At 52.2% G+C, this 23,650-nt stretch overlaps 1 protein-coding gene across 2 annotated transcripts; it reads left to right on the top strand.

The window, feature by feature from the left end:
• The first annotated feature begins 1,820 nt into the window (after positions 1-1,820).
• Positions 1,821-22,493, top strand: BTBD2 (BTB domain containing 2). 2 transcript variants are annotated; one of them, XM_061466756.1, is made up of 10 exons: positions 1,821-2,429; positions 7,614-7,733; positions 11,033-11,189; positions 13,196-13,301; positions 14,042-14,239; positions 16,355-16,547; positions 18,181-18,268; positions 19,201-19,347; positions 20,013-20,740; positions 21,785-22,493. In XM_061466756.1, the coding sequence occupies exons 1-9, from the start codon at positions 1,834-1,836 to the stop codon at positions 20,172-20,174; spliced, it is 1,767 nt and encodes a 588-aa protein (XP_061322740.1). In that variant the 5' UTR covers positions 1,821-1,833; the 3' UTR covers positions 20,175-20,740; positions 21,785-22,493. The 2 variants fall into 2 exon arrangements, with proteins under 2 accessions (XP_061322740.1, XP_061322742.1); XM_061466758.1 differs by lacking the exons at positions 20,013-20,740; positions 21,785-22,493 and having other exon boundaries at positions 16,355-16,503.
• Positions 22,494-23,650: the final 1,157 nt, after the last annotated feature.

The raw sequence follows: 23,650 nt of genomic DNA, 5'->3' as shown, positions 1-23,650 counted from the left end.
CCAGCCTCTGCATCAGTCATCTTTAGCTCAATTTAACCTTGATGTTCCTCATGTAAGAATAGAGTGAACCTCGCCATCGAATTCTTAACTCATGCCTTTATAAATCATATAAGAACTGCTCTTGCTAATGGCTTTGATGGGCATTCTTTGAGTGACCCTAAAGCGCTCATCTTTTCACAACAGACCCAGGGGCAGCACTCCTGGACCTGAAGGAGCGGTGTCCACCTGCCCTGGGATGAGGCTCCAGGCCACCCCTGTCAGTAACCCAGTGTCCAGCCACCCACTCGGGTGCATGCAGCAGCCTTTAGCTCCCTCTAATGTTTCTGAAGCATCCGAACAGGACTGAGCAGGGAGCGGGCAGGTGGCCAGGTATCACTTTTGTGATGCTGAAAAGCATGGAAGCAGCTTGGCCAGCAAGGGGGTGTGAGTGTGTGACGTGCTAAGCAAACGGCATGAAAGACAAAAGGATGCAGCGTTTTTAACAGAGAATCCATCTGTATTTAATGCTCGGTTGTGACTAAGAAAGATTTCATGGGAAAAAGAGCTGCTCCTCTAAAGGCTTCTCCTCACTGCTGCAGGCACAGAGCAGATTCCAGAAGGCAGCGGCAGGACAGCCGGCTCTGAACTGCAGACCTGTGGCTGCAAGGATTTTCCCAACCTCCCCAAAGGGAAGCGTTAACGCAGCTTTAAGGACTGCAGCAGGAACCTGCCGGCACGTAAGGCAGCAGGGACAGGTATTTGATAACATGATAAAAAACCAGGCTGGAAGCTCTCCATCAATATCAGCGGCGTAGCACCACCGCTGCAATGAGCCACGGTGGCCATAGCGGCTGATGGCCGAGATCCCCGCGCTGTACAAGCGTCGGGAAGCTCTGAAGCGGTATCAAGAGCCTGTCTCCGTGTTCCAAACGATCGCACAAAGGCACAGAAAACAGGGGGCAGACAGGGCAGCTCCCCACTGAACGCGTTCGAACCGAGGCCATTTTGGACGCGCACGCACCTCCAGGAGCTGAACAGAGATCGGGGGAACGGAAAACAGGGAAAGGGGCAATGGAATTACCCCGAGGAGGGCAATTCCTGCGCCATTCCCCACCTCGCGCTGCCTGGGAGGCCGTCGGTGAGCACCCAGGGGTGCGTGACACCCGCAGCAGCGCTCGGGGCCCGGGCTCAGCAGCGGCCATAACCCCGCGCTGTGCGTTCCAAGGAGCTGCGAGGCACAAAGCAGGGTGTCCTGGGCATGGCGGAGGCCTGGGCGGCTGCTGCAGAGGACAGGCTGCTTTGTGAGAGCACGGAGGGAGCAACCTCCGTGTCCCCCTTCACCTCCCCATGGCCCAAACTTCCCTCACCACTGCCCCCCTTCATCCCCGTAAATCCCCACCGCCCCTCCATGAACCGTCCCCATAAACTGCTCCCTGGGCCTCCCCACCTTCATCCTCCCTGGAACGACTCCGCTCTCGGGAGGACCACTCATCCCCAGGGCAGCTCCTCGGGGATCGCCCCCCCTTGTCCTCCTCAGGGCACGGCTCCTTCCTCGCCCCTCGGGGATCGCCCCCCTTGTCCTCCTCAGGCTCCGCTCCCTAAGGGATCACCCCCTTCTCCTCCCTCCCTCCTCAGGGATCTTCCCCTCAGCCCCTCGCTCCCACAGGGATCCCCCCTTTCCCCTCAGCCCCTCTCCCCTCACGCCCCGCACCCCGGCGCGGCTCCGCCTGCTCCCGCCACCGCCCCCCGCCCTCTCCCCGCCCCGCTCCGCCGCTGTCGCCGCCGCTCCCCCCCCTCCCCTTCCCTTCCCCTCCCCTCCCCGGCCCGGCCGGCGGCGGCTCCGCTCTGTGCCCCATGCGCCGCTGCTGCCCCGCTCTCTGCATCAGCGCCGGCAGCCGCCCCGCCGCCGCCATCGCCATCGCCATCGCCGCCCCGCTCCCGCCCGCCGCCGCCGTGTCCCGCCCGCCGCTGCTGGTGCTGGTGCTGCTGCAGCGCCGCCCCGCGCCGCCCGCTCCTGCGCCTCCGCCGCACAAGATGGCGGCCGGTGGCAGCGGCGGGGGCCCCGGGGGCCTTTCCTCCTCCTGCCCGCAGCCGCCGCCGCCGCCGCCGGGCAACGGGGCCGCCGCCTCCGCCGCCGCCTGCACCAACGGCGCCCCCGCGTCGCCTCCCGGCCTCACCTACAACCAGTGCGGCGCTGCCAACCCGGCGGCCAGCGGCGGAGGCGCGGGGGGCCCCGCGGCGGCGGCGGCAGCGGGGGCGGCGGGGGCCGGCGGCGGCGGGGGGGCGGGCGGGCCCGGCGGGGCGCTGCAGCGGGAGCCCGTCTATAACTGGCAGGCGACGAAGCCGACGGTGCAGGAGCGCTTCGCCTTCCTCTTCAACAACGAGGTGCTCAGCGACGTGCACTTCCTGGTGGGGAAGGGCCGCGGCTCGCAGCGCATCCCCGCGCACAGGTGGGCCGCGGAGAGGACCCGCGGGCGGGGACCGGTGCGGGCAGCGGCGGGCTCCAGGGTCCGTGGCGGCCTGGGGAGGCCGTGCGGTGAAGCGCGGGCCCTGCGAGGTGGCCGGGGGTCCTGGGCCCCGGGGGCAGGCCGCGGGCTGGATGCGGGTGCTGGCGCGATGCGGTAGGAGGGTGCGGGGTTCGGGTGATCGGCTCCATTGGGGAAGGGGGAGCGGGGAACCGCACCCAAGTTTTATCCGCCCGGCGCCGGGGGATGCGGCCTCAGCGAGGCCCAGCTCCCCTCGCACCCCGCGGCGGGATGGAGGGAGGGAGGGAGCCGGGCTGCTGCGAGTCCGGAGCTGGGACCGTCCCGGTTTGCTCCCGCACATGCCGGGAGGTGCCTGTGCCCCGCGGCGTGCTCACCTCCCCGTGGTCAGCCGCCGTCACCTCACATCTCTGCCAGCCCTCGGGTCATGGTGCTGTGCATCCGCACGGTTACCGGCCCAGGTGATGGGTCTGGCGTTGGGCTGGAGCGTTTTCCATGGAGGGTAGGTGCGAGGGAAAACCCCAAATGCCTGGGACTCGCCTGGAAGCAGCCCTCGGTTGGGTGGGTAGGGAAGGAGAGGGGGAATAGTCTCCAAGACGGCGTGATTTGTGCTGACAGGAATAGGGATCGTTGGGAGTGCTGGGGGTGGAAAGGGAAGCAATCATTTGAGAAACCGAATTTCTGCCACAGCGTTTGCTTTTAAAAATAACCTTTATTGCGTCTTTTTTCTCTGTGTCTTGGGGCGTTAATCCTCTACTGTAAACCAGACACCAGGATGCTGGAAGAGCTGTATTGAGAATGACATCTGGGCGTGAGGGAACCAGTCGAGCTTGATGCTGAAGGCCGAGCTGCCATTTAAGAGTTTGCAGCCCTGAGCTGCGCACTGCCTGAGAAGCTGGGATTGCTTCCACCCGGATAATGCAAAACCCCTGTGGCCTGTGGATGCTTGGCTGCTTCTCGGGGCAGCTTTGGTGAATTGGTGCATGCCATTCACACCCCACAGCTCCGGGAAGTGCCTCCCGGGCTGCTCAGCTATGCCAACAGCAAATGCCAGAGCCTTGTGCTCAAAGCCAGGACCTGCTGTAACTGGGGGCAGGCTTGTTCGTGTGCTTAGAACTGGTGCTTGGCAAAGGGAGCCTTGCTCCAAACTGCTTCAGACGATTGCTTTTCTCCTGAGTGCCTGTGTTCCTGGAGGCTTCCCCTTCAGATTTCCCTTTTTCTCTTGCTTTCCGGTCAAAACTCTTGTTTTAGGCTGCTCTGAGTGCTTAGGGGGTCAGTTCTGCTATTTTATAACTTGAGGCTTATTTAGTGTTAGGGTAAGCTTGCTCCGGTGCTGAGAACTAAGCTTGGTGGAGGTGCGGAGGGGCAATGTTCAGCCCAGAAATAAATGGAAAATAAATTAAGCTTTTTCGGGGGGGAAAAGAAAAAAGGGGGGGGGGGGGGAAGGCAAGACAGAAAGGCCCAAAGTGAAATGCTGCTTAATTGCTTTGAAATCCATCTGTGCTCTGGGTGGTAAAGATAGATGTCGTGTCATCCCACTTACAGATCATATAGACTTTAGTAAAACTTGCCTAATTGATATTACAGTTGGGATACCCCGATGATTCAGGAAGTACAGTGGTTATTTCAGAGCTTAAAATAAACCCACCCAGACCCCTTCTGCTCGCAGCTCTCCCGCAGCAGCCTGACAGCGCAAGGTATTTTGCACTGGAGTGGGTTGGATGGGGCTTGGAGCAGCCTGGTGTAGTGGAAGGTGTCCTTGCCCATGGCAGGGGGTTGGAACTGGATGAGCTTTAAGGTCCCTTCACCCCAAACCATGTTTCTGAGTGTGACAGAGCTGTAGGTTCAGGTGGGTTTCTAAGAGAGTGCCAAGTTCAGCAGTTCTCCTGGTGTCTCTCATCCCTGTGCTAGAAGCAGCACCAGATATCTCACACAGCGACTAAGAGCGCTCGTTCTGTGTGTGAAAAGCCCTGTTTGTAGATAAATGGGGTAAGTGGTTGTGCTGGGTTCAGCTGAAGTTTCATCTATCCAAGCATCGGTCCTGTGAAGCATCTGAAGCCCTGAGATCTGATGTTTTCCACCTTTAGGAGGCTCCAGAGCCTGTGGAAGTTACTTGCCTACCCTGAAGGAAACTCAGTCTCTGGGCCTTGAGTTTGTTTCTTCTTGCTGCTGAGTCAGCCGTAGAGATGGAGCAGCCTTAAGGTCAAGGCTGGACTGAGGAGGCTGCCTCAGTGCAAGCATGGCCAAGGTCAGTGTGTAGATTAGGCTAAACATGAGGGAAGTTTGGGTTTTGTTCTGTCTTTTTTCCAGATTTGCTTCATTGAGAACATGGGAGAGTAGAAACATCTAAACCTCGTCTACCAGGAGCTGCATGGGTGTGATGGGTGTGAAACATGGCCCAGAAGGGAACAGGGGAAGCGTGTGGTGATGCATCCCTGTGTATTCTCCAGCCTGGGAGATCTGCAGCTTGGGCACGTTTTTGGCTGCTTGTTTCCAGGGGTCTCTTCTGAGCTCATCCTCTCTTTTCTTGGATGTGTACTGCTTGGCAGCCCCTCCACTGTTGTGTGCTGAGGTGTCCCACTGCACAGCTCCTGCGGCTGCGTGTGAAAGGCTTCTCCTGGGGGTTTTGAACCTGCTTCCTGCTCCTTTCACCTGGTGTCTCTTAAGTCCTTGTGCTGGAAGGATGCCGCCAGCAAACAATCATCATTCATTAGTTTCTCATCACCTATGGTTTCACCAAGCTCCAGCACATCACGTGTTGCTCTATTTGCCAGCTCTTCTGGAACAGGTATTTTAAGGTTTCTCCACAGTGGAGCAGATGGAGAAGGAAGGTGACATGCAGCAGTGGATAGTTACGGTTCTGGAGTGATTTATTTTATTATTAATACATCTTAGTGCCTAGAAAGGAAGCAGGACTGTTTGGTATACAGATAAACTGGGTGACAGATGGAGGTGCCAGGGTGAACAAGGAAGCAGTGAACACTGGTGAGTAGGAAGCTGTAAGTAGCAGAATAAAGGGCATTTTGTTGCTGACCTTCAAAAGCCTTTGGGGTCAACTTTGCATCCTCATGAAGACAAATCAAATTATTAACCTTATGGAAGTTCCTGTGACTTATTGCTGAAAATGCTGATTTTTGAAAGATTTAAGAAGATGCCATGAAGAGAGAGGGATTTTCTTGCATTGTGTTCCCTTGATGTTTTAAGAGAACTTCAGATTTGGAGTCCTGTGCATCTCTGTGCCACCTACTGGGATCCCTTTAGGGCTCAACAGTTGAAACAAAGTCAGACTGCCTTGTCCTCGAGTGAAATGGAAGCAAAAACTGTTGAGGTCCTTTTAAATGAATGCTCTTTTCAGAGAGCTGCTGAGAGCTGCTCATGGAGGCTGTGCACTGTGCTGGCTGTGAGAAGGGAAAATTCAGAGTGCAATTAATGTATGTTAATTTTTAGTAGCAGACAATGCCTGTGATTGTCTCGCCACCGTCACTGCTCCTGTAGGAACAAGGATTTTTCTTTCAACTAGCAATTCTGGTATTGTGAAGAAGGGGTTTTTATTTGTTCTGGGCATTTTTATGCACAACTCTTTGATAGAAATATGCATGTGTGTGTTTTCTGTAACCGCCCTGGTTTGTCCCTCGCTCTCTTAACCCATCAGAAACAACGCAACCCGGCTTGTCAGCCAGTCTGTCACAGCAAACAGGCCTGGCACATCCATGGTGCTTTGCTCCATTGTGTCCATGGAAGGCCTCCTCTGGATGGGAGAGGAGTGAAAAGGGAGAAAATGAAGAATTTAGTTGAAAAGGGAAATAAAAAAAGGCTCCTGTGTCATTTCCTGCTGCAGCCAAACCAAACTGAAATTCCCCTGCAGTGATGGCCTTTCCTTGGGGTCCAGTTGGAGGTTTCTGTCTTGAGCCTCTGTCCTGGACAGGTTTTTCCCCTGCAGTTCTTGATGCTTCTCCATTGAAGTCAGACTGCTGCGGTGAGGGCCCCTGAATTTTCCAGCTTCTTCCTTTTAATACTTGGTTGGAGAAGTGGTTGCAGGAATCGCTTTGGTAGCCTCGTCTCCTCTGCTGGCCCACACTGCTGAGCTGTGACCTTTGTGGCTGTCCTGAACTTCAAGGAGCTGCTTGATTGCAGACCCCAGAAACAAAGTGGCTTTATGGGGAAGAACTTGCCTCTGTGTTTTCAATCAATGGAAGGTCTCCAAATGGCTTTTCTGAACCATAAGGCAGGTACAGCAGCTTAAATACACACGGGCCTCTGAGCAGCCTGGTCTGTGCCTGTGCTGCTCCTAAAATAGGGGTTGGTGTTTATCAGCAGGGGAAATAATCTTGTTTACATGGGAGCACTGGGATATTCTTTTCGGTCTCAGACCTGGTTTGTGGGAATTCTTGCTTCCTGTTCCTGGCGGGCTGATAATGCCTCTTGCTGGTTACCAGCCAAACGCACAGCAGGGTTGGTGTGCACCTAACGGTGTTAGTTTACTTCGTGTGAGGTTTCCTCTGCCTTCTAGGCTCAGCCCGGAGCAGGGTTTGCATGGAAGCAGACAGCAGCGTGCCTGGGGAAGGCAGCCCCGGTGCTGGGTGCTGCAGGAGGTGCTGGTGTCCACAGCTCCCAGTGCCGTTGGCAGGGTTTGAGAGCTTGCTGTCGCCGAGGATGTCTTCCTTGTCCGGGGAGAAAGGAGAGGGATGGGTAGTGTGTAGTGACAAATTTTCCATCAGTGTTTTCACTCCGTAACTGGGGGGAATTGCACCAAGACTTGGGCCCTGTTCACTGGAAGAACTTGGATTCCTTAACTTCCTTGTGTTTCGTAGCTTCCCAACCTCACGAATGATCCGTAGGCTCTTAGAGGTGCTCTGCAAAGCAGCCACGTGTATTGTGTTCCATGACGCACAAACTCCTGTCTTCGGGGAGCCATTCCTGTGCTGCATGCAGGGACAGGGCTCAGGATGAAGTTGCAGCTTTGGTATTCTTGCAGCAAATGAACAGAAACCCTGACACTCCCTTCTGTTGCAAAACATCTTTGCTTTTAACGCTAGGAACGATTTGCTTTCCCTGAGGGTGGCCTTAGGGAATAGCAGCCAGCCTGGGATTTTGGGGGGGGAAGTGGATATGATTTAACATCAAGCTTTTTTGCCTGTTTTTTGATGATAGGTTTGTGCTGGCCGTGGGCAGCGCAGTCTTCGATGCGATGTTTAATGGTGGAATGGCCACGACTTCTACAGAGATTGAGCTGCCTGACGTGGAGCCTGCTGCCTTCCTCGCTCTGCTGAAGTAAGCTTCTAACATCTGGTATAACTGGAAGGAACAGATTTACTGTAGAAAAAGGCATTTTTAATGAAAGCAGTGGTCTCTTTTGTAGAACGGTGAGCGTTACGTTTCCAGATGAAATCCCTCTTTGTTGTTCTGCTCTAAGGTGTTTAAATGCTGCTGTTAAATCCCTCTTTTCCTGGGTGCTCTAGACTGAATAGCTACTGCAGATAAATACCTGACTTGCTCCATGGTTTGGCTTAGCAATAGTGAAATGAATATGTCCTCCTGCCCTTGATCTGCAGTATGGAAAGACTAAACTATAAGTATATAATTGTGTGAATATATAGTTATATATAGTTGCACCACGCAGGTGCAGCAATAGGGAGGTGTTCTGGTTAGCCAGTGCACATGCTGGCCCTTGCAGTTAAGCTGTTCAGGCATTCTCTTAAACTCTCCTTCATGCATTGGTTTGATGTGATCCAAATGCTGTTTGAGAGAAGTGGGGAAAAGTATTCCTCTTAAAACTCTTTAAGTTGCCAATACTGGGAGATCATTTAGGTTATGGGCAAATGAGCAAGTTATAAAAGGTAAGTAAGGGGATGGAATCAGTGTCGGCCACTCTGTGTGGTATCTCCCCTTTTGTGTGTTTTACTCCTCTTTTGAAGAGCTGGTTTTGAATTTACATTTACAGCCTGTGTTGTCAGTCCTCGTGCTGGGGGCAGGAGGAGGAAGGGGCCATAACATCCTATTCAGCGATTTCTTTAAGCTCTGCTGGTGCTCTATAACATCCCACAGCGATCCTGAATGTGTGCTGAAAAGTCATTGTCCCCTCTCTACAGGATTTCTGTAACCTACTTCCAGGGGTTTCCAATCCTGTGTGCTCTTGACATGTTCCCCTCTCGCTTCCTCTTGGGAGCACTGACTATATATAGCTTTGGCACGCTTTTTGCTTTACCTTCAGGAAGCGCTTTGGTCATGACTGTGCTAGCTTAGAAGATGTAAAAATTGATCTTCTCCAGGATGAAAAGGCAGAAATAGTAGGGAGCCCCCTCCTCTTTGGCTCGTTTTCAACCAGACACCAGCACTTGGGGAATCCCTGTAATTGGTATCTGACTCTCTACCAGCCAGGTAGATCTCAGGAGTGCAGAGTTAGCATCTAGCTTTAAAACTTAGGCTAAAATATCGAGTGAATTTGAGGCAGTCATGGTGTTTCCCTGCCAGTGCTGAGTTTTCAGCACTTGGATAAGCAGTGTGATCTTGGAAGAGATCTGTTTTACGTAGTGAAGCACCTGAGAAGATGAAAATGGTGCATTTGGGTGGATTTCAGCAGAAATGTTTCTATTTTGTACAAGAGAAAATGTGTGTGGATTATCACAGTGCCTCTAAAGCTTGCAGTCATGCAAGTAGTCATGCTGCAGTAGCTGTGCACATGGTCCAGTGATATACTGGATGCTTAAATCTGGAATCAAGCTGTCACTTTTAAAATGCTCAAAGCTTAAATGTGCCAAAGGAAGTTTGGGTGCTGCGTTCCAGTAGGAAGCATACCAAGTACATGGTATGAACTTTTCCCAGAGTGAAAACAGTCTCACTGATCTGAAATGGCAGCTGATCCTTACATATGTCTCTGGACTTGGTCCAAGCCATGGCCTAGTGCTGTAGGATTAGGAGCTCATCAAGGGACAAAGTGCCCATCCTGAATGGTCAGCAGAAGGTCCCTTCTGGGCACTAGATTGTCGTTGTGTTGGTGGGCTTTAAGAGGTCTGCTGAATTTGTGCAGGAGATGCTTTTTTTTGTTCTTATTTTCATAACCCAAAGAATAGTTTTGATTCCCTGGGGTTATAATCCAGATCTTCTTTTAAATTGATACTGCATTTTCCCACAGTTTGAGCCTCTCCTGCTATCCCTCAGGACACGCTGTTTGCACTGTCGTAAAAATCAACACTGACATAGTCACTGCAGTAAATAGAAGTGGTTGTTTTACAGCAACTGTGTCCTTTTTAGTCCTGTAATAAACAGGATTACTTGGTGAAAACAGGACTGGCGAAAGGGATGTATGCAGGGTACATTCATGAGCCTGTGATTGATGCTGTTATTAACAGATGCTCTGGAGCAGCACAAAAGCTGCTTTCAGCAGCAATGAGAGCACTTCCCTGCCTCTGCATCCCCCTGTTTATGCTTCCCTGAATTGCATCCTGGCCCTCTGTAGCTAGGAGACCAGGAGCTCCACTGCTGCTCTGCAGCAAGTCCCTCCAGACAGGAACACTGCCTGGCATCCTCATGGAAGAGCCCTTCTGCTGCCTGAAGCCTCCAGGAACAGCAGCTGCTCACTGTGTTGCTGTGCCCCCTTCAGAGGAATCTAGGAGGAGACATGGCAGGGATTTCCAAAATATCCCGTGGAATAGGAATGCCAAGCATAGCTAACACACTGTGCTTCCTGCCTTTCAGATCCTGATTGGCAAATGCTTGACTGGTTAGAGGAAAAACACTAAACAAAAACTCTGCATGGGAGTGGGACTGACATCAAGTGTGTAACTGCTTTTACTGAACCCAGCCTGTCAGGTCCTGTTGTCTCTCATCAGCATGCTTGGGTATGAGGAGGCTTGCTCAGGCTTCCTATGAAGACCTTTGTTTTTCCATGCAGTATGAATGTACTTCCTTGTTTTGACCTAACGGGAGAAGGCCGATGCTTTGCTTTCAGCGTGGCCGTCCTTGTGTTTGCATTGCAGTTAACTCTTGCTTTATGCTGAAGTTTGATGGCATGCTGTACGTGAACATCTGGATAATGAAATGGAGCAGTTCACAATAAAGTGAGGGGATGAGAAAGTGGGGCATGGAGAAGACACCTCATTGGCAGTGAATGTCTGGGTGCTTTTGATCATTGTTGAATTAGTATGTAAACCAGCTTGTCTCCTCAAGCAGGCAGGATTGAATTTTTGTCCTGTTTAGTCTAAATGAACAGCCAAACCCATTAATTTTAAGGGGGATGCTTGGCCAGAGGCTGTTCTGGCCTAGCCTGAGTGGCAGGCTAAGCAGCTTGCTGGCTGTGGGATGCTGGACAGTCCAAGATGCTGCAGCAGATCCCCCAGCTATTCATTCATTGAAAGTTACACTGGAAAGGGTGTTTATTTAAAACAGAAAGCTTCTCCTTGGTAAAGCAGAGTCAGTGGAAAGGCTGTGAGAACACTTCCATCTCTCAAGTGCAGGAAACGGGGTCAGGATGATGGGCAGAAGCACAAACATGCTGTTTATGAATTGCAAGGCGTTTTTACCCTGTTATCTTCTTGGCTTCACCAGAGCAATGTTTGTTTGAATGTTTTCAGATTTCTTTATTCAGACGAAGTTCAGATCGGACCAGAGACTGTTATGACAACGCTTTACACAGCTAAAAAATATGCAGTTCCAGCCCTGGAAGCTCACTGTGTGGAGTTCCTTAAAAAAAACCTCCGTGCAGACAACGCATTTATGCTGTTAACACAGGTGAGTGTGAGCCCCTTGAGCAGGGTCCATCCCTATAAGAGACCAGAGCTTTTGTAAGTGTTACGGAGATGAGGATTCAAAATGGAGCAGTTCTGTGTCCTTCTGAAGTCTTCCTTATGGGTTTTCAGTGCTGATGGGCAGGTTCTTACAAAGAACAATAAAATACAGCAAATGCCACTGCTGTTTCAGATCTGCTTTCTGTTTCGGTGTGGCAGGCAATTCCTTCCAGAGTGTGAGCTGGGGAAGAAATGAACAGGGTGGAAATCTTTCATCTGCCAAGAAGAAAAGTGGAATGAGAGGATGTTCATGTGTTCAGATTCGGGACTGGTGTTGATAAGCTTTCTCTGTGCAAAGCTTGCTGCATCTAGCTGGTCAGACAGTCTTAAAGGGCTTTTTTGCAATAGTTTCCTTGAAATGGGGGTGAAAGAAAATTAACTTCATGAGTGCTTTGGGTTATTTTCTTAGGAGAGGAGCAAAGTGATTTCTTCCTCAGCCTGTTCCAGCTCACCCTTCTGCCTTACTGAAGGCATGCAGACCTGGGGTTTCAGTGCAGCTGTGGTTTTTGGCCTTTTTATGAGGCCAGTTGCACATCCTTGCCTGTGATGGTCCAGTCTGTGAGTGCAGGACTCCTCCACCTTCTGTTCGACTTCTTTAAGCAGCAAAGTACATGCCAGTGTTTATTACTTCTTATTTTGGAGAAGATCAGACTTTGCATGCAGGTTGATTACATTTGCATCACTACCCTGCCCTTTTCCAAACCCCTCTTTTCTTTCTGATCCCTGCCACCCTCTCTGCTGGCAGCTGATGATGTACCACAGTGCTGTCACCGGTGTGTTGCGGTGCTTTAGCATTGCCAGGGACACCCCGTTCTGGGTGGTGTAGGAATGAGAAGCAAATCGGCCTTGTGTGTGTGGCTTTCATTCCTTTAGGAAATAGGGACTAGGTCTGGAGGATCTGCCAGCTCAGGAAAGCTGCCCTGATCTCTGATGTTAAACCTGGCAGAGTTTTCACAGCTGCCCTGACTTGGGGACCAGGGCACTCGGGTGGTCTGGCTCTGAAGCGGCGTCTTGCCTAGCCCAGCATACGTGTCTGCTGGCTTTTATCCTCCTCATCAACAGTACAAGCATCTTTCAGGCTCTGACTGTAGTTACTGCATCGGTGGCAGTGCCTCACAGAACCTGAAGCAGTGGTGGCCTGAAGCAGTCGCTGCTGAGCTCTTCGCTTGTTTGCTGCCATAAGGCTGGGATTTTATTTGACTTGAAGTACTAGGATCAAGTCCTCAAAGTAGTTCCACGTTACACTGCACCATGTCTTGGCGCTCCAGGAGGATATGAAGTGGTAGTGCAGTCGTTACGTGACTGCACTTGAGTTGGGTAGAGAGATTCTGAGCAACTCTCCAAGCTGTGTGCAGGCTTTGTTTGGAATAGTAACCTGTTCTGGGGGGAATTCTTTAAGGTAACCAGATGAGGGTAGCTGTTCCTGTGCAAAACGTTCCAATGCACAGAGCAGGCTGTGTGCCCCGTGGGGTTTTGCACATCTCCCTTGGATACAAACAATGTGCCTGTTAATGCATGAGACCAGTGTGACCATGTCCTTACAGAATAAGCTGTCTCTGCATGTTCCTAGAGGGAGCATGCCTGGAGTCCCTGGGCAAAGCTTTCTTCTAAATATAAAAAATGATATAGTAAGAGCTACCCATGCTCAGCTGCCATGGTCAGTATGGTGCTAGAAAGCACTTTAGCTGCCTTAACTGCTGTGATGTTAGAAGAAAGACGTGCCTGAAGACCTGCACAGCTAAACCAGAACTGATGCCAAACACAGCTTTATCTGGTGTTTGCTGTGTCATGTTTAACTGCTTGTGAAAGACAGCTGCAGGCCAGTGAATTCCTGATGCAGTCAGGCATGGTATTGCTAATGAAGACAGGTTCTGGGAGAGAAGGGGGGGTCCTTACTTCGTGTAAACTTTAAAATACCTTTTGTGATAATGACTGCTTCTTCATTACTAGGCAAGACTCTTTGATGAGCCTCAGCTGGCCAGCCTTTGCCTGGAGAACATAGACAAGAACACGTCGGATGCCATCAATGCGGAGGGGTTTACAGACATTGATCTGGGTAAGCTTTTCTCCCTCCTCCCTTTACATGCTTTCCTCTCAAGTTATTACAGGCTAATACTTGGCTCTTCTCTTTTGTGGCTTTGCTGTTCTGGAGCAATCTGTTGAAGGAACAGTCTCTGGCACTAAGTGGCTCAAGACAAGGCGTTTGCAAAAGAGCATGCTGGCTTGCAGAAATATCCTGGGATCTGCTTGCTTTGGTGCAGCTTGAGTTTCTGGGCACGATACAAAGCCCATTTCCTCTGTTGATGTTGGCAGGTTTGGGGTGGGTGTAACTCACCTTCTTTTGTGGAGTTGGCATTGCTCCCTGAGTCAGGTTTTGGAGCTAAAAGGGTGTTGAGTTTTTGGAAGCAAGAACTGGCTATTTTAATGATCACATGCAGTTTCCAGACTTGCTGGGCACCCTGAATAAACATTAAAATGTAGACTTTAACCCTCTTTAATGAGATGGACTTTGGAGGGTAACCTTCTGGCTTTCATGCTGCTCGCTTCATCCAGATTTGATGTCAAGTGAGTTGCAGTTCATTCTACTGCACTTCCATTAATATGCCAATGAAATGAACACTGTTTGCTGCTCCAGCGAGTTACTTGCTTATGGAATATGCAGATAAATCTTCCTCAGAGGTTTTTTAGTTGCGTCTCTTCTACTTACCTCGGCTGTACCTAGGGTAACTGTGGCTAGGTCGAAAGGGGTGATTTGGGATGGTGCCTGAAGTTGTCCCTGTCTGTCCTGCCTTGCAGACACCCTGGTTGCGGTGCTGGAGAGGGATACCCTGGGGATCCGGGAGGTTCGTTTGTTTAACGCAGTGGTTCGCTGGTCGGAGGCCGAGTGTCAACGGCAGCAGCTTCAGGTGATGCCAGAGAACAAGCGGAAAGTTCTGGGCAAAGCACTTTCTCTTATCCGCTTCCCATTGATGACTATTGAGGAGTTTGCAGCAGGTAACTGAACAAAGGTGTTTCTGGCAACCCTGGTCTTTGCTTTCTGTGAGCTGCAGAGTCAGATACATGACAGTGGCTTTTCTCTGTGTGTCCTGAAATCATTTGAGGTTGTCCCCATTCCCACTGATCCTCTAAATCACCTGTGTAAATGCTGTTTGCATCCATGCTCATTCACCCTTGTTTTAAAGACTGCTGTTCCATCAGCGAGGAGCAGGTCAGATTATAGCTGGCTTTGGGCTCACTGTATGTTTTTATGTGGTTACTTTCTTATTCATCCCAGAGCAAAGATCTGAATGCGTTCAGGTGCTTTCCCTTGTAACCGTTCCAAGCATTTAAACTACACAAAGCTAATGGAGTTGCAAATAATTGGTGTTGGTTGTAGCATGCTCCCAAAGAGAAATGAGGCTGTTTCTCCCCATCCTCTGTCTGCTGCCACCTGTAGTCCAAGGGTGGTTGGCCTCATCTTGCTGCTGCTGTTCAGAGAAGAGTCCCATAACAGAAAGAACTCCCAAAATGTTCTTTGAGCTGCAGGTGTTCTTCAGTCTGTTAGCAGCTTGCTCCAAGCCCCTGTGTCCAACCTGGCCTTGAACACTGCCAGGGATGGGGCAGCCACAGCTTCTCTGGGCACCCTGTGCCTCAGCACCCTCACAGGGAAGAGCTTCTGCTTAAGAGCTCATCTCAATCTCCCGTATCTTATGGGAGGAACCTGTTAATTTGGGCATATTTGGGTTGATGCCTTTGAGCTGGAAATGTCAGTACCCCTCCCCATGCTGTCAGTTCAGCTTGGATCTTTGGTTAGTCCTCTTGCTTTGAGGAGGTTTTCTCCACTTCAACCTAAAAAAGATGAGCAAAAGAAACCCCAAACCTGCGAGGCTGCGCCGGTCAGCTCTTCCTTCAACAAGGGACTGCCTTGGAATTGCTTCAGCTTTCCCCTTTTGCTGAGTGACTCTGAAAAGAAGAAGGATTTTTCCAGGCAGTGGTTTCACCGCTTCGTTGTGTAGCCTGGAACTGAACATGGAGTTTTGCATGGGGATGTTTTAACTGGCAAATGTGTTGCTCCCTTCCCTCGGAGCAAGTAATTTGAACCATTTGAGGGTTGAATCCCAGCACCGCAGGATGAGTTTAGACACGATCAATGAGGGCTCATTTTTGCTGAGCAAAGGATCCATAAGCTCATTTATCTGTTAACAGTCGACTTCCTGAAATCCTTTCATCTCTACCTATTGCAGCCTTGGGCCACATTATGTCTGCATAACATGTGCTGAAAGTTTTGGACCAACCAGTAGGCAGGCATTGGCTTCCCACATTAAAGAGCCCTTAATGCTATTGTTTCTCCAGTATGCAGCAGCTTCTGTTAAAAGCCTCTTGCAAACAGAGGTGCAGAGCAGCTTTTGACTCTTCTGCTGAGGGCTGATTTTTTAGCTGGTTCCACTTTTGAAAGTCTTTGAAGTAGTTTCCAAAGCTTGAATTTAGCATCACTTTGGAAAAAACCCATCTGGTTCCTGGCAAAAAAAGATGAGAATGCTTTTCAGTTCTTGCTGAAGTCACTAGCATTTCCCCCTAGATTCTACAATAAGGATATCATTTCTAAACCAACACAAAGCAGGGTTTAAATGCCCAAGGGAAGGAGGGAATCGGAGTGGGGTGTGAGCTGAACCACCTTTATCTTGACTGAAAAGCACTTGATGGTGACGTTTCCTCCCACTTCCCCTCGTGGGCTTTCATGATGTCTTATCAGTAATGTTATAAAATACCCGTGTAGATGTATGAAAACCCCTGTCTCCCCAGCATTACCATCTCCTGAGGGAGTGCGGGAAGGATTAGCTGCCTGCTTCAGGTTTTTACATCAGTCCTCTTAGCCAAATGCAGTTCAGCTCTGCAGAGCTGCGCCTTGAGTCTGTGTCAGGAACGTGCCCGTGCAGGGACTCTGCAGCCCATAAAACTCAGCAGCACTTTTCTGTCTGGGGTTGAACTTCCCGACACAGCACCGAGATCCCGTGTGCGGTGCTGGCGTGACCCGCTCTTAACTGCAAGTCACGTCTGCCTCTCCATGTAAATCCCCAAAGGCTCCCTTCTGGTTTCTGACCGTCTCCCTGCTTCCACGCTCCTTTGCAGGGCCTGCCCAGTCGGGAATCCTCACGGACCGGGAAGTGGTGAGCCTGTTCCTCCACTTCACAGTGAACCCAAAGCCCCGGGTGGAGTTCATCGACCGGCCGCGCTGCTGCCTGCGGGGGAAGGAGTGCAGCATCAGCCGTTTCCAGCAGGTGGAGAGCCGCTGGGGGTACAGTGGGACTAGTGACAGGATAAGGTCAGCTTCTCTGCTCATTCTGCTGCTGATAGATTCGTGTTTACTGAGCTTTGAGCCTGCTTTAGCCCTAAAACCCGCAAGGTTACGTGCGCGACCTTGACTTCCACCATATAAACCCTGTAGGGAAAGCGTTGCTGGGCAAAAGCATCTCCTGATGCATTAACCTGCATGTGCAGCTGCAGGCTGCCACTTGGCTTCCGTATTGGCAAAGGTTTCCATAAAATGTGGCAGCACAGGACTCTTGGGGGGTGATTTCTCTCCTTTTCAAGTGGCTTCCTGCAGCTGCATGGGCACGTAGTGGTTGGAGTCACCACGCAGCTTGTGGCTTCCTCCTGCGCCTGAGTATGTCAACTAACCAGTGCTCCATCAGGTTGTAAGTGTAAACATGGCTTGTTGAAGCCCCTTAATCTTGCCTATTTGAGGGAGGGATGAGGGTAAAATGCTTGCTGTGCCTGCTTTTCTGCTAATACCTAGTTTGTGTAGACCTAAGCTCATAGAGAAACAGCAAAGCCCGGTCATGATGACAAGAGACGTGGAGGTGTGGTGTGGGAAATGGAGGCCTGCAGGCCTTGTGTGGCCAGGTGGTTAGAGCAAGACTGGAGGTAATCAGCCTGGGCTATTTCCTGATTCATCTTTGTCTTAGGTAGAAGGGGAACTTGCTTTAATATGGTCTTTAAGATTTATAAGCCTTTTTCATCAGTGGTTCTCGTGCACATCAATACAGCTGTTGGTTGGATCTTCTGATCCCTTCATCCCTTTATGGGACATAGTAATTGGAAGAGCTGCTACCTCCAAAGACTTACTGCTCTCAGATCTAATGCTCAGAGACCTTTTGGAGCTTGTACTCGACTCTGATTTCAACTGCTGTTAGCACCAGGGTCAGTCTTCAGCAAGGCTTGTGTGCTGTGTCAGCGCTGAATAGCTCACGCCGGTTGCAGAGCAGTGGCTTCTGGCCTGCTGCAGTTTGGTCTTGAAACATGCAGGACTAAAAGAGTTGGTGGCTGGGTGAAGAAATTGTGTTGGCTGTTTGGCAGGCGCTGAGGCTTTCTGCTGCCTGAGAAGATGGAGCTGTAGTAGGGCATTGGGTTGAATATCCTTCCCTTTGCTGCCTTAGGCAGGAGGGATTCCTGCATTCAGGAGCTATTGAATCTTATTTTCTACTCTCTAATCTTGAGTGCAGCTATATGCAGCAAATAGAAGCACATTAACAATTCTCTTCCAGTGCTCAGCAGTGAAGTATCTAATGACACTTCATACGGTCTTTGCTGTTACCTTGCTGGAAAGCCTGCTGTTACTGTGAGGGCTCCACACTGCAGGGCACCCTGCCTCTGCCTGCCTGGGGCTTTTGGATGCTGATGTTGAACCACAACCTTGACATGCTTTCTGAGCCTGGACTGTGGAGTCAGCGATGGGATTGTGCACCTTCGTGTCGTACATGAGCAAACAAAATTGCTGCCAGCCCATTAGGGCAGTCAGAGGTGTGAGCTTGCAGGTTGTGGTTTCTGGAGAGGATTTTGGGTATTAGGAAGAGTTGCACTTTAAACTGTAGCATGTTTGATACGTGTGCATCATCCTTGTACAAAACCGGTGCAGGAGCAGCAGTTGGTCTGACTTCCCTGCTCTGTTCCTGCAGGTTCTCTGTAAACAAAAGGATATTTGTAGTTGGGTTTGGATTATACGGATCCATACATGGGCCAACGGATTACCAAGTAAATATACAGGTAATGCTCTCTTCTCTGCTGGAGGGACTCATTTACACTTTCTAGTGCATATGCAGCATCTTGTCTTTGTTTCCTAGATTGGGTGGCTGGCAGATGTAGTGAGGGCCAGCTGGGGCACTGGGGATAAGAGGGATTATTGCTCTCCATGTTACAGCCTTCCCTTGCATGCGTCACTGCAGCATCTCCCCAAGCCCGCTTGCTGTCCTTTGAACATACATCTCTGAGAGCTGTGACACGAGCTCAGAAGCAGCTCTGTGTGCTTTCCCACACTGAGCAGGCCAGGCCAAGCCTGCCCTGCAGGTGCTGCAGCAGAGCTGGGTGCTGCAATAGTCCTTGGACTGTCTTTTGGTCTGAGCTGTACACATTGAGTGGAGCAGCTACAAGTCAACAAGGGAAGAGAAGGAAGCAATTGCTATGTCTGTGCTGGGCCTGTGCAGTGCTGACAAGCAGCCTTATGTCATCAGCATCCTGTTTGGGATGCTGAGTAGGACTGAGAGGGACTCGGTTCTCCAAAGTCCATCATGGTCTTGTTCAAAGACTGGGGCAGCTTATCTTGTGTGCCTTGACCTGGATGTGCATCCGTGACCCCAGTCTGGATCACTGGAGAAGAACGGCCTCCAGGGAAGTTATCCCAGCACAGCAAGGCTGATGTGCTGACACACTGGGCTTGTTAACTTTTATTTGATAGTCAGGGTCTCATTCTGGTGCCCCTTGAGCTTTTGGAGAAGCAAAGCAAGGGAAGATCTAAGCCCAGAATGTCAGCCTGTAGTCCTCGGGGAGGCTTCGGGGTAAGGAGAGATTGTCTTGTGCTGTCTGGGGCTGGTCAGACTGTTGAACCCCTCAGATTCAGTCCTGTTCAGGGCAGCACACCTGCACTGGTGCAGGGCAGCATTCAACTCACTGCAGATTAAAGGTTAACACATGTCTTACAGATCATCCACACTGACAGCAACACGGTGCTGGGGCAGAACGACACGGGGTTCAGCTGTGATGGATCATCAAACACCTTCCGGGTCATGTTCAAGGAGCCTGTTGAGATTCTACCCAACGTCAACTACACAGCATGTGCTACTCTAAAGGTACTGCACTGGGGCCTGTGGGTTCAAGAGACAAGGTGGGAGTAAGTGAGAGCAGGCTCTGTCGTTCAACAGGGCTCTTGCTCTATGATTTTCAAGGCCCTGATGTGTAAGCTGTGGCTGCCCCATCCCTGGCAGTGTTCAAGGCCAGGTTGGACACAGGGGCTTGGAGCAAGCTGCTCCAGTGGAAGGGGTCCCTGCCCGTGGCAGGGGTTGGAGCTGGAGGAGCTTTAAGGTCCCTTCCAACCCAGCCCATTCTGTGGTTCTCAAAGGTCTGCTCCCCTTTGCTGCATCGTGGTGTCAGGAGCACGTTCCCCCGCAGCACCCAGAGGTGGTTTTGAACTTGCCCCACGGTGAACAGGGCTGTGTTAGTGCTGAAGCACTGGGGTTGTTTCTGTGTTACAGACAAGCCGTCGGTGCTGCAGGTCTGTAAGCCAGGGCCTGCCTGCAGTGGCCTTAAGTCAATATTTAACTGTTGAGATCCGGTTCAATGTAGTGGCACGTTCTGAGCGAGATGAGAACTTTGCCCCAAATCCCTGGGGTGCAGGAGCCAGGTTAGAAGAGGGAGGTGCTGAGACCTCCCCGGCTGGGTGCTTTGGGCCAGGCTGTGAGGCCAAACCTCTCGGGTGCTCCTGCCTCATCTGTTGCGTCTTCTGCGCCCATCGCAGGGTCCAGATTCCCACTACGGCACCAAAGGACTGCGCAAGGTGATCCACGAATCGCCGACGACGGGAGCCAAGACCTGTTTCACGTTCTGCTACGCGGCTGGGAACAACAACGGCACCTCCGTGGAGGATGGACAAATCCCAGAGATCATCTTCTACACATAGTGCAGCTGCGGAGCTGGCGCCGGACTCCTCTCTCCTCTTCCCCGTGACCTTCCAAACTAAATTCCTGGCTGAGTTTGCCCACACCAATTGGAGCCACACTAGCCAAAGGTCTCAGTAAAATCATTTCAAAGCTCATGTTTTGCCTTGTGCTAGTGATTCTGCTGCTATCACGTACCAGACTAACTGGTACCCCAGTACCATTTGTAGGTGTCCGTGGCTAGTCATTCTTCACTTTCCTGGTTAACCCTATCTAACAACGTGCGTTTTTTGGACTGTAACGAATGTAGATGCTTTTCCACCGGTCAGAAGCATGGAAACGAGTGGCTCTGGTTGTGGTGAGACTTGCTGTGAGGAGATAACCCTGCAGAAAGACACGCTCGAGGGCTGGGTGGCCCCGTCCTCGTCCCGCCAGCCGCCGCACGCAGGACGTTTCGGGAAGTGGCTTTTTCCCCGAGGCTTCGCTGTTCCAGCACTACAGGGTCTTGAGGGAGACCTCAGAACTGGAGAGACTGCGGCCTCCTCGTGCTCCTCTCCCTGCTCTGTGACAATCCTTGCCCTTGGGGACGGTGAGTGGAGCTCCTGGCGGAGCAGGGACGGGGCTTGGCCCTGCCCTGGGTGCAGGCTGGGTCCTGGGGGCGCTTCCTCCCAGCTCCACAGCACGTTCCGAACAAGGGGTGAGCCTCGGACACCCCATGGTGCCCACAGTAATTGTTACTGTGCCGAGTCCTTCGCAGGTAGGGCCGGGTTTGTCGGTTGGAGCAGGGGAGCTGCCTGCCCTGCCCCTGTTTCTGTGATTGCTGCTGCTCTCATGCACGTTTCAATGCAGTTTCTCTCTGTTGCGAGCATGGTTAAACCTGCCCTGGGCCACGTCGGATGCGCAGCAGGCAGAGAGGCTCGATGTGCCACTGCCCCTTCGCTGGTAACACAGCAGAGGGACAGGGTTTTATGGAGCACTTGGGAAAACATTAAGGATTTTCTCTGCCTGTGTGTGCTTGCGCAGCCCAACGGCCTGGCCAGGCACAGGAGGAGGGGGCAGTTCCAGATGTTGCCTGGCCTTAGGCCCCAGAGCTTGGTCATCTCGAAGATGCCCCTTCTGAGCTGCTGTTTGTGGTTGTTTTCCCCCCCCATCAGGTACACCTGTGGCTGAGCAGGGCTGTGCTGTCCTGCTGGGAGGGAGGTGGGGGACTTGCCCTTGCCCTTGCCCAGCCTTGAGGACCACGAGGCTGTGCCCTCTGCTGCAGAAGGAGCTGTCACTGAAGTGTTGCTTCGCAGCACAGCCGGAGCCTTCCCAAGTCCACGTTGTGGGGCTGGTGCTGCCTTAGAGCTGAGGTTCCTCTTCACAAACCTCCCCCTTGGTTCCAGGCACGCGCTGTGGAGCTCAGCGGGCAGCAGTTACCCTGCATTGAGCTGCTCAAAGCTGAAACCTCCTTGTCCTTTGCTGGTAGGGACAGCTCGGTGCCTGTGTGCTCTCTGGGGCCGGCTCACCTCCTCCTGCTCCCCGTGGCCTGTGGCTGCCGGGTATCCATCTCCAGCAGCAGCACTGCCAGGAACACCCTGCTCCTCCTCTCCAGTAGCTCGTAGAGATGTCCGTAGTGGGTTAGGTTCTCTAGGAAGGCGTTGGGAGATGTGTCTCTCGTGGGCCTGCGCGAGGGTTTAGGATGGTTTTGATATGGCCAGTACTTAAAAAAAGAGAAGAAAACCAGATGGGTCCATGACTTCGTGATTGAACCTGCCTCTGTGCAATGCAAGCTTTGTGAGGTGCATTCATGGTCCGGGCACGCTCCTTGTCGAGAGGGAGGTGTCCTCTGGGATGCTCAACGCTGCTCCTTTTCCCAAGGGTGATGGGAACTTCACTGCTGGCACCCGAGAGCAGCGTCGGGGCCTTTTGTACCTCCGTGGCAATAGTGGGAATCGTTGGAATGTGGCAGCCTTGCTCTTCCCGGGAACAGCTGCAGGTTCTCTTCCCAAATCCCTCCTCCGGCCGTCGCCCATGAGGTAGGTGTGGTGGCTTGAGGTGGGGAGGAGCAAACTGAACGCCGCCACCCGAGCAGCTTCTGTTCTTAACGGCTTTTACGCAGCTCAATGCAATCCTGGCTTCTGTAGATAGGTGAATGTAATTCCGTGTTGGACATGCCCGTGCCCAGAAGTAGGAGACATCCTGTTGTACCACGTCACCTTCCGAGCGGAGCCGGGCCTGCCCCCGCTCCAGTGCTGTATTGATGAATGTATCGACGCTCTCGTTCCGTGTTCACACTCTGCTTTTGGCCAGCTTTGTGATTTGTAAATAGGAAATCAATAAAGACATTCGGGTTGTCTTTACGGGAGCGTTGGTTGTTATGAATTGAAGGGAGCAGATGGGGCATCAATGGAAAGGTGGAGGGGGCAACCACGACCTTCACCCCCACCAAGGGCACGGGGTCCTCGGCTTCCCCTCTGTGAGTGCTCTCCTATGAAGCATCCAAGAGTCTGGGCTGGAGGCTTTGTTGGGAGCATCCATGTACTGGGTGGGGAGAGTGGGACCTCAGCCTGGTCCCTCTGCGATGCGTTGGTGCTGTGCTCGAGGAAGCTGGAACTGCCCACCCTGGGCCCACCAGCTTCCCGGCTTTGAAATGGGAACAGCCAGCGGGAGCCATGGGGAGAGCCGGGTTGGGCAGGGAGATGCTGGAGCCTCGGTCTCCCCATCACATGAGAGAGAAACGAGGGGATGCATTTTCACCCTGCAGCAGGGCTGGGAGCTGGAGCCAGCCATGGAGGGGCTGAGGAACCCGCTGCTGGCCCAGGTCCCATGGGAAGGGGGTGCTGGGCCGGTGTCTCCCTGCCCGGCGCTGAGCAATGAAGCACAGAGGCACGGGTAGGGTTTGTTTTTTTTTTTTATTTGATTTTTTTAATGGTTTTTATTAAAAAAAAAAAAAAAAAAAAAGCCCCTAAATCCTATGGCTTCCAGGAAGCGTCAGAGACCCCGAAAACGCCGTTTTCTGTCCACTTTGTCTCAAAGCAGAAACTGAACTCGCGATGGACCGCGCGCCCTCAGTACCCCCGCAGTGCCGGGGGCTCCTCGCTGCAGGGCCCTGAGGCTCCTCCTGGGCTGCTCCGTCAGCATCCGCTCCCAGGCACAATTTAAGGCGATTTTGACAACTTCTTTGTCTGTTTCTTTGCCCCCTTGGGAAGTGAGGCCAAACCCTGCCCAGGGCTGGGGCTGCTCCCCCTCTGTGCCCTGGGAGAGGCCGAAACCAGGGTCAATCCCGAATTCAGGAAGAGGGGCCCTCCCCAGGGCCCCCATGTACAGCCAGGACAGGGGGACCCCAACCCCTGACTTGGGACCTCCCCCAGAGATGCTCAATTCGGACAAACATCTTGAAGCAGCCACGAATGGTCCCATCCCATCCCCTCCCATTCCACCCCCCCACCCCCCCCAAAGCCTCAGCCCCTCTCTTGGGGCAGAACAACAGGGTTTTGGTAAAGAGAAGTGTGCCCAC

Source organism: Pezoporus flaviventris, unplaced genomic scaffold (genome assembly GCF_033815535.1).
Source record: "Pezoporus flaviventris isolate CSIRO_AGI_PZ_B2104156 unplaced genomic scaffold, CSIRO_AGI_Pfla_v1 ptg000043l, whole genome shotgun sequence".
NCBI lineage: Eukaryota > Metazoa > Chordata > Aves > Psittaciformes > Psittacidae > Pezoporus > Pezoporus flaviventris.
Note: the sequence above shows the minus strand (reverse complement) of the source record. Positions and strands in the feature narration are given on the sequence as shown.

Excerpts from the sequence above, each read along its gene's own strand:
- BTBD2 (XM_061466756.1), top strand. The coding sequence starts at position 1,834 with ATGCGCCGCTGCTGCCCCGCTCTCTGCATCAGCGCCGGCAGCCGCCCC. Across the intron at positions 2,430-7,613 it reads CAGCGCATCCCCGCGCACAG|GTTTGTGCTGGCCGTGGGCA; the intron begins GTGGGCCGCGGA and ends TTTTGATGATAG. Across the intron at positions 13,302-14,041 it reads GTTTACAGACATTGATCTGG|ACACCCTGGTTGCGGTGCTG; the intron begins GTAAGCTTTTCT and ends CCTGCCTTGCAG.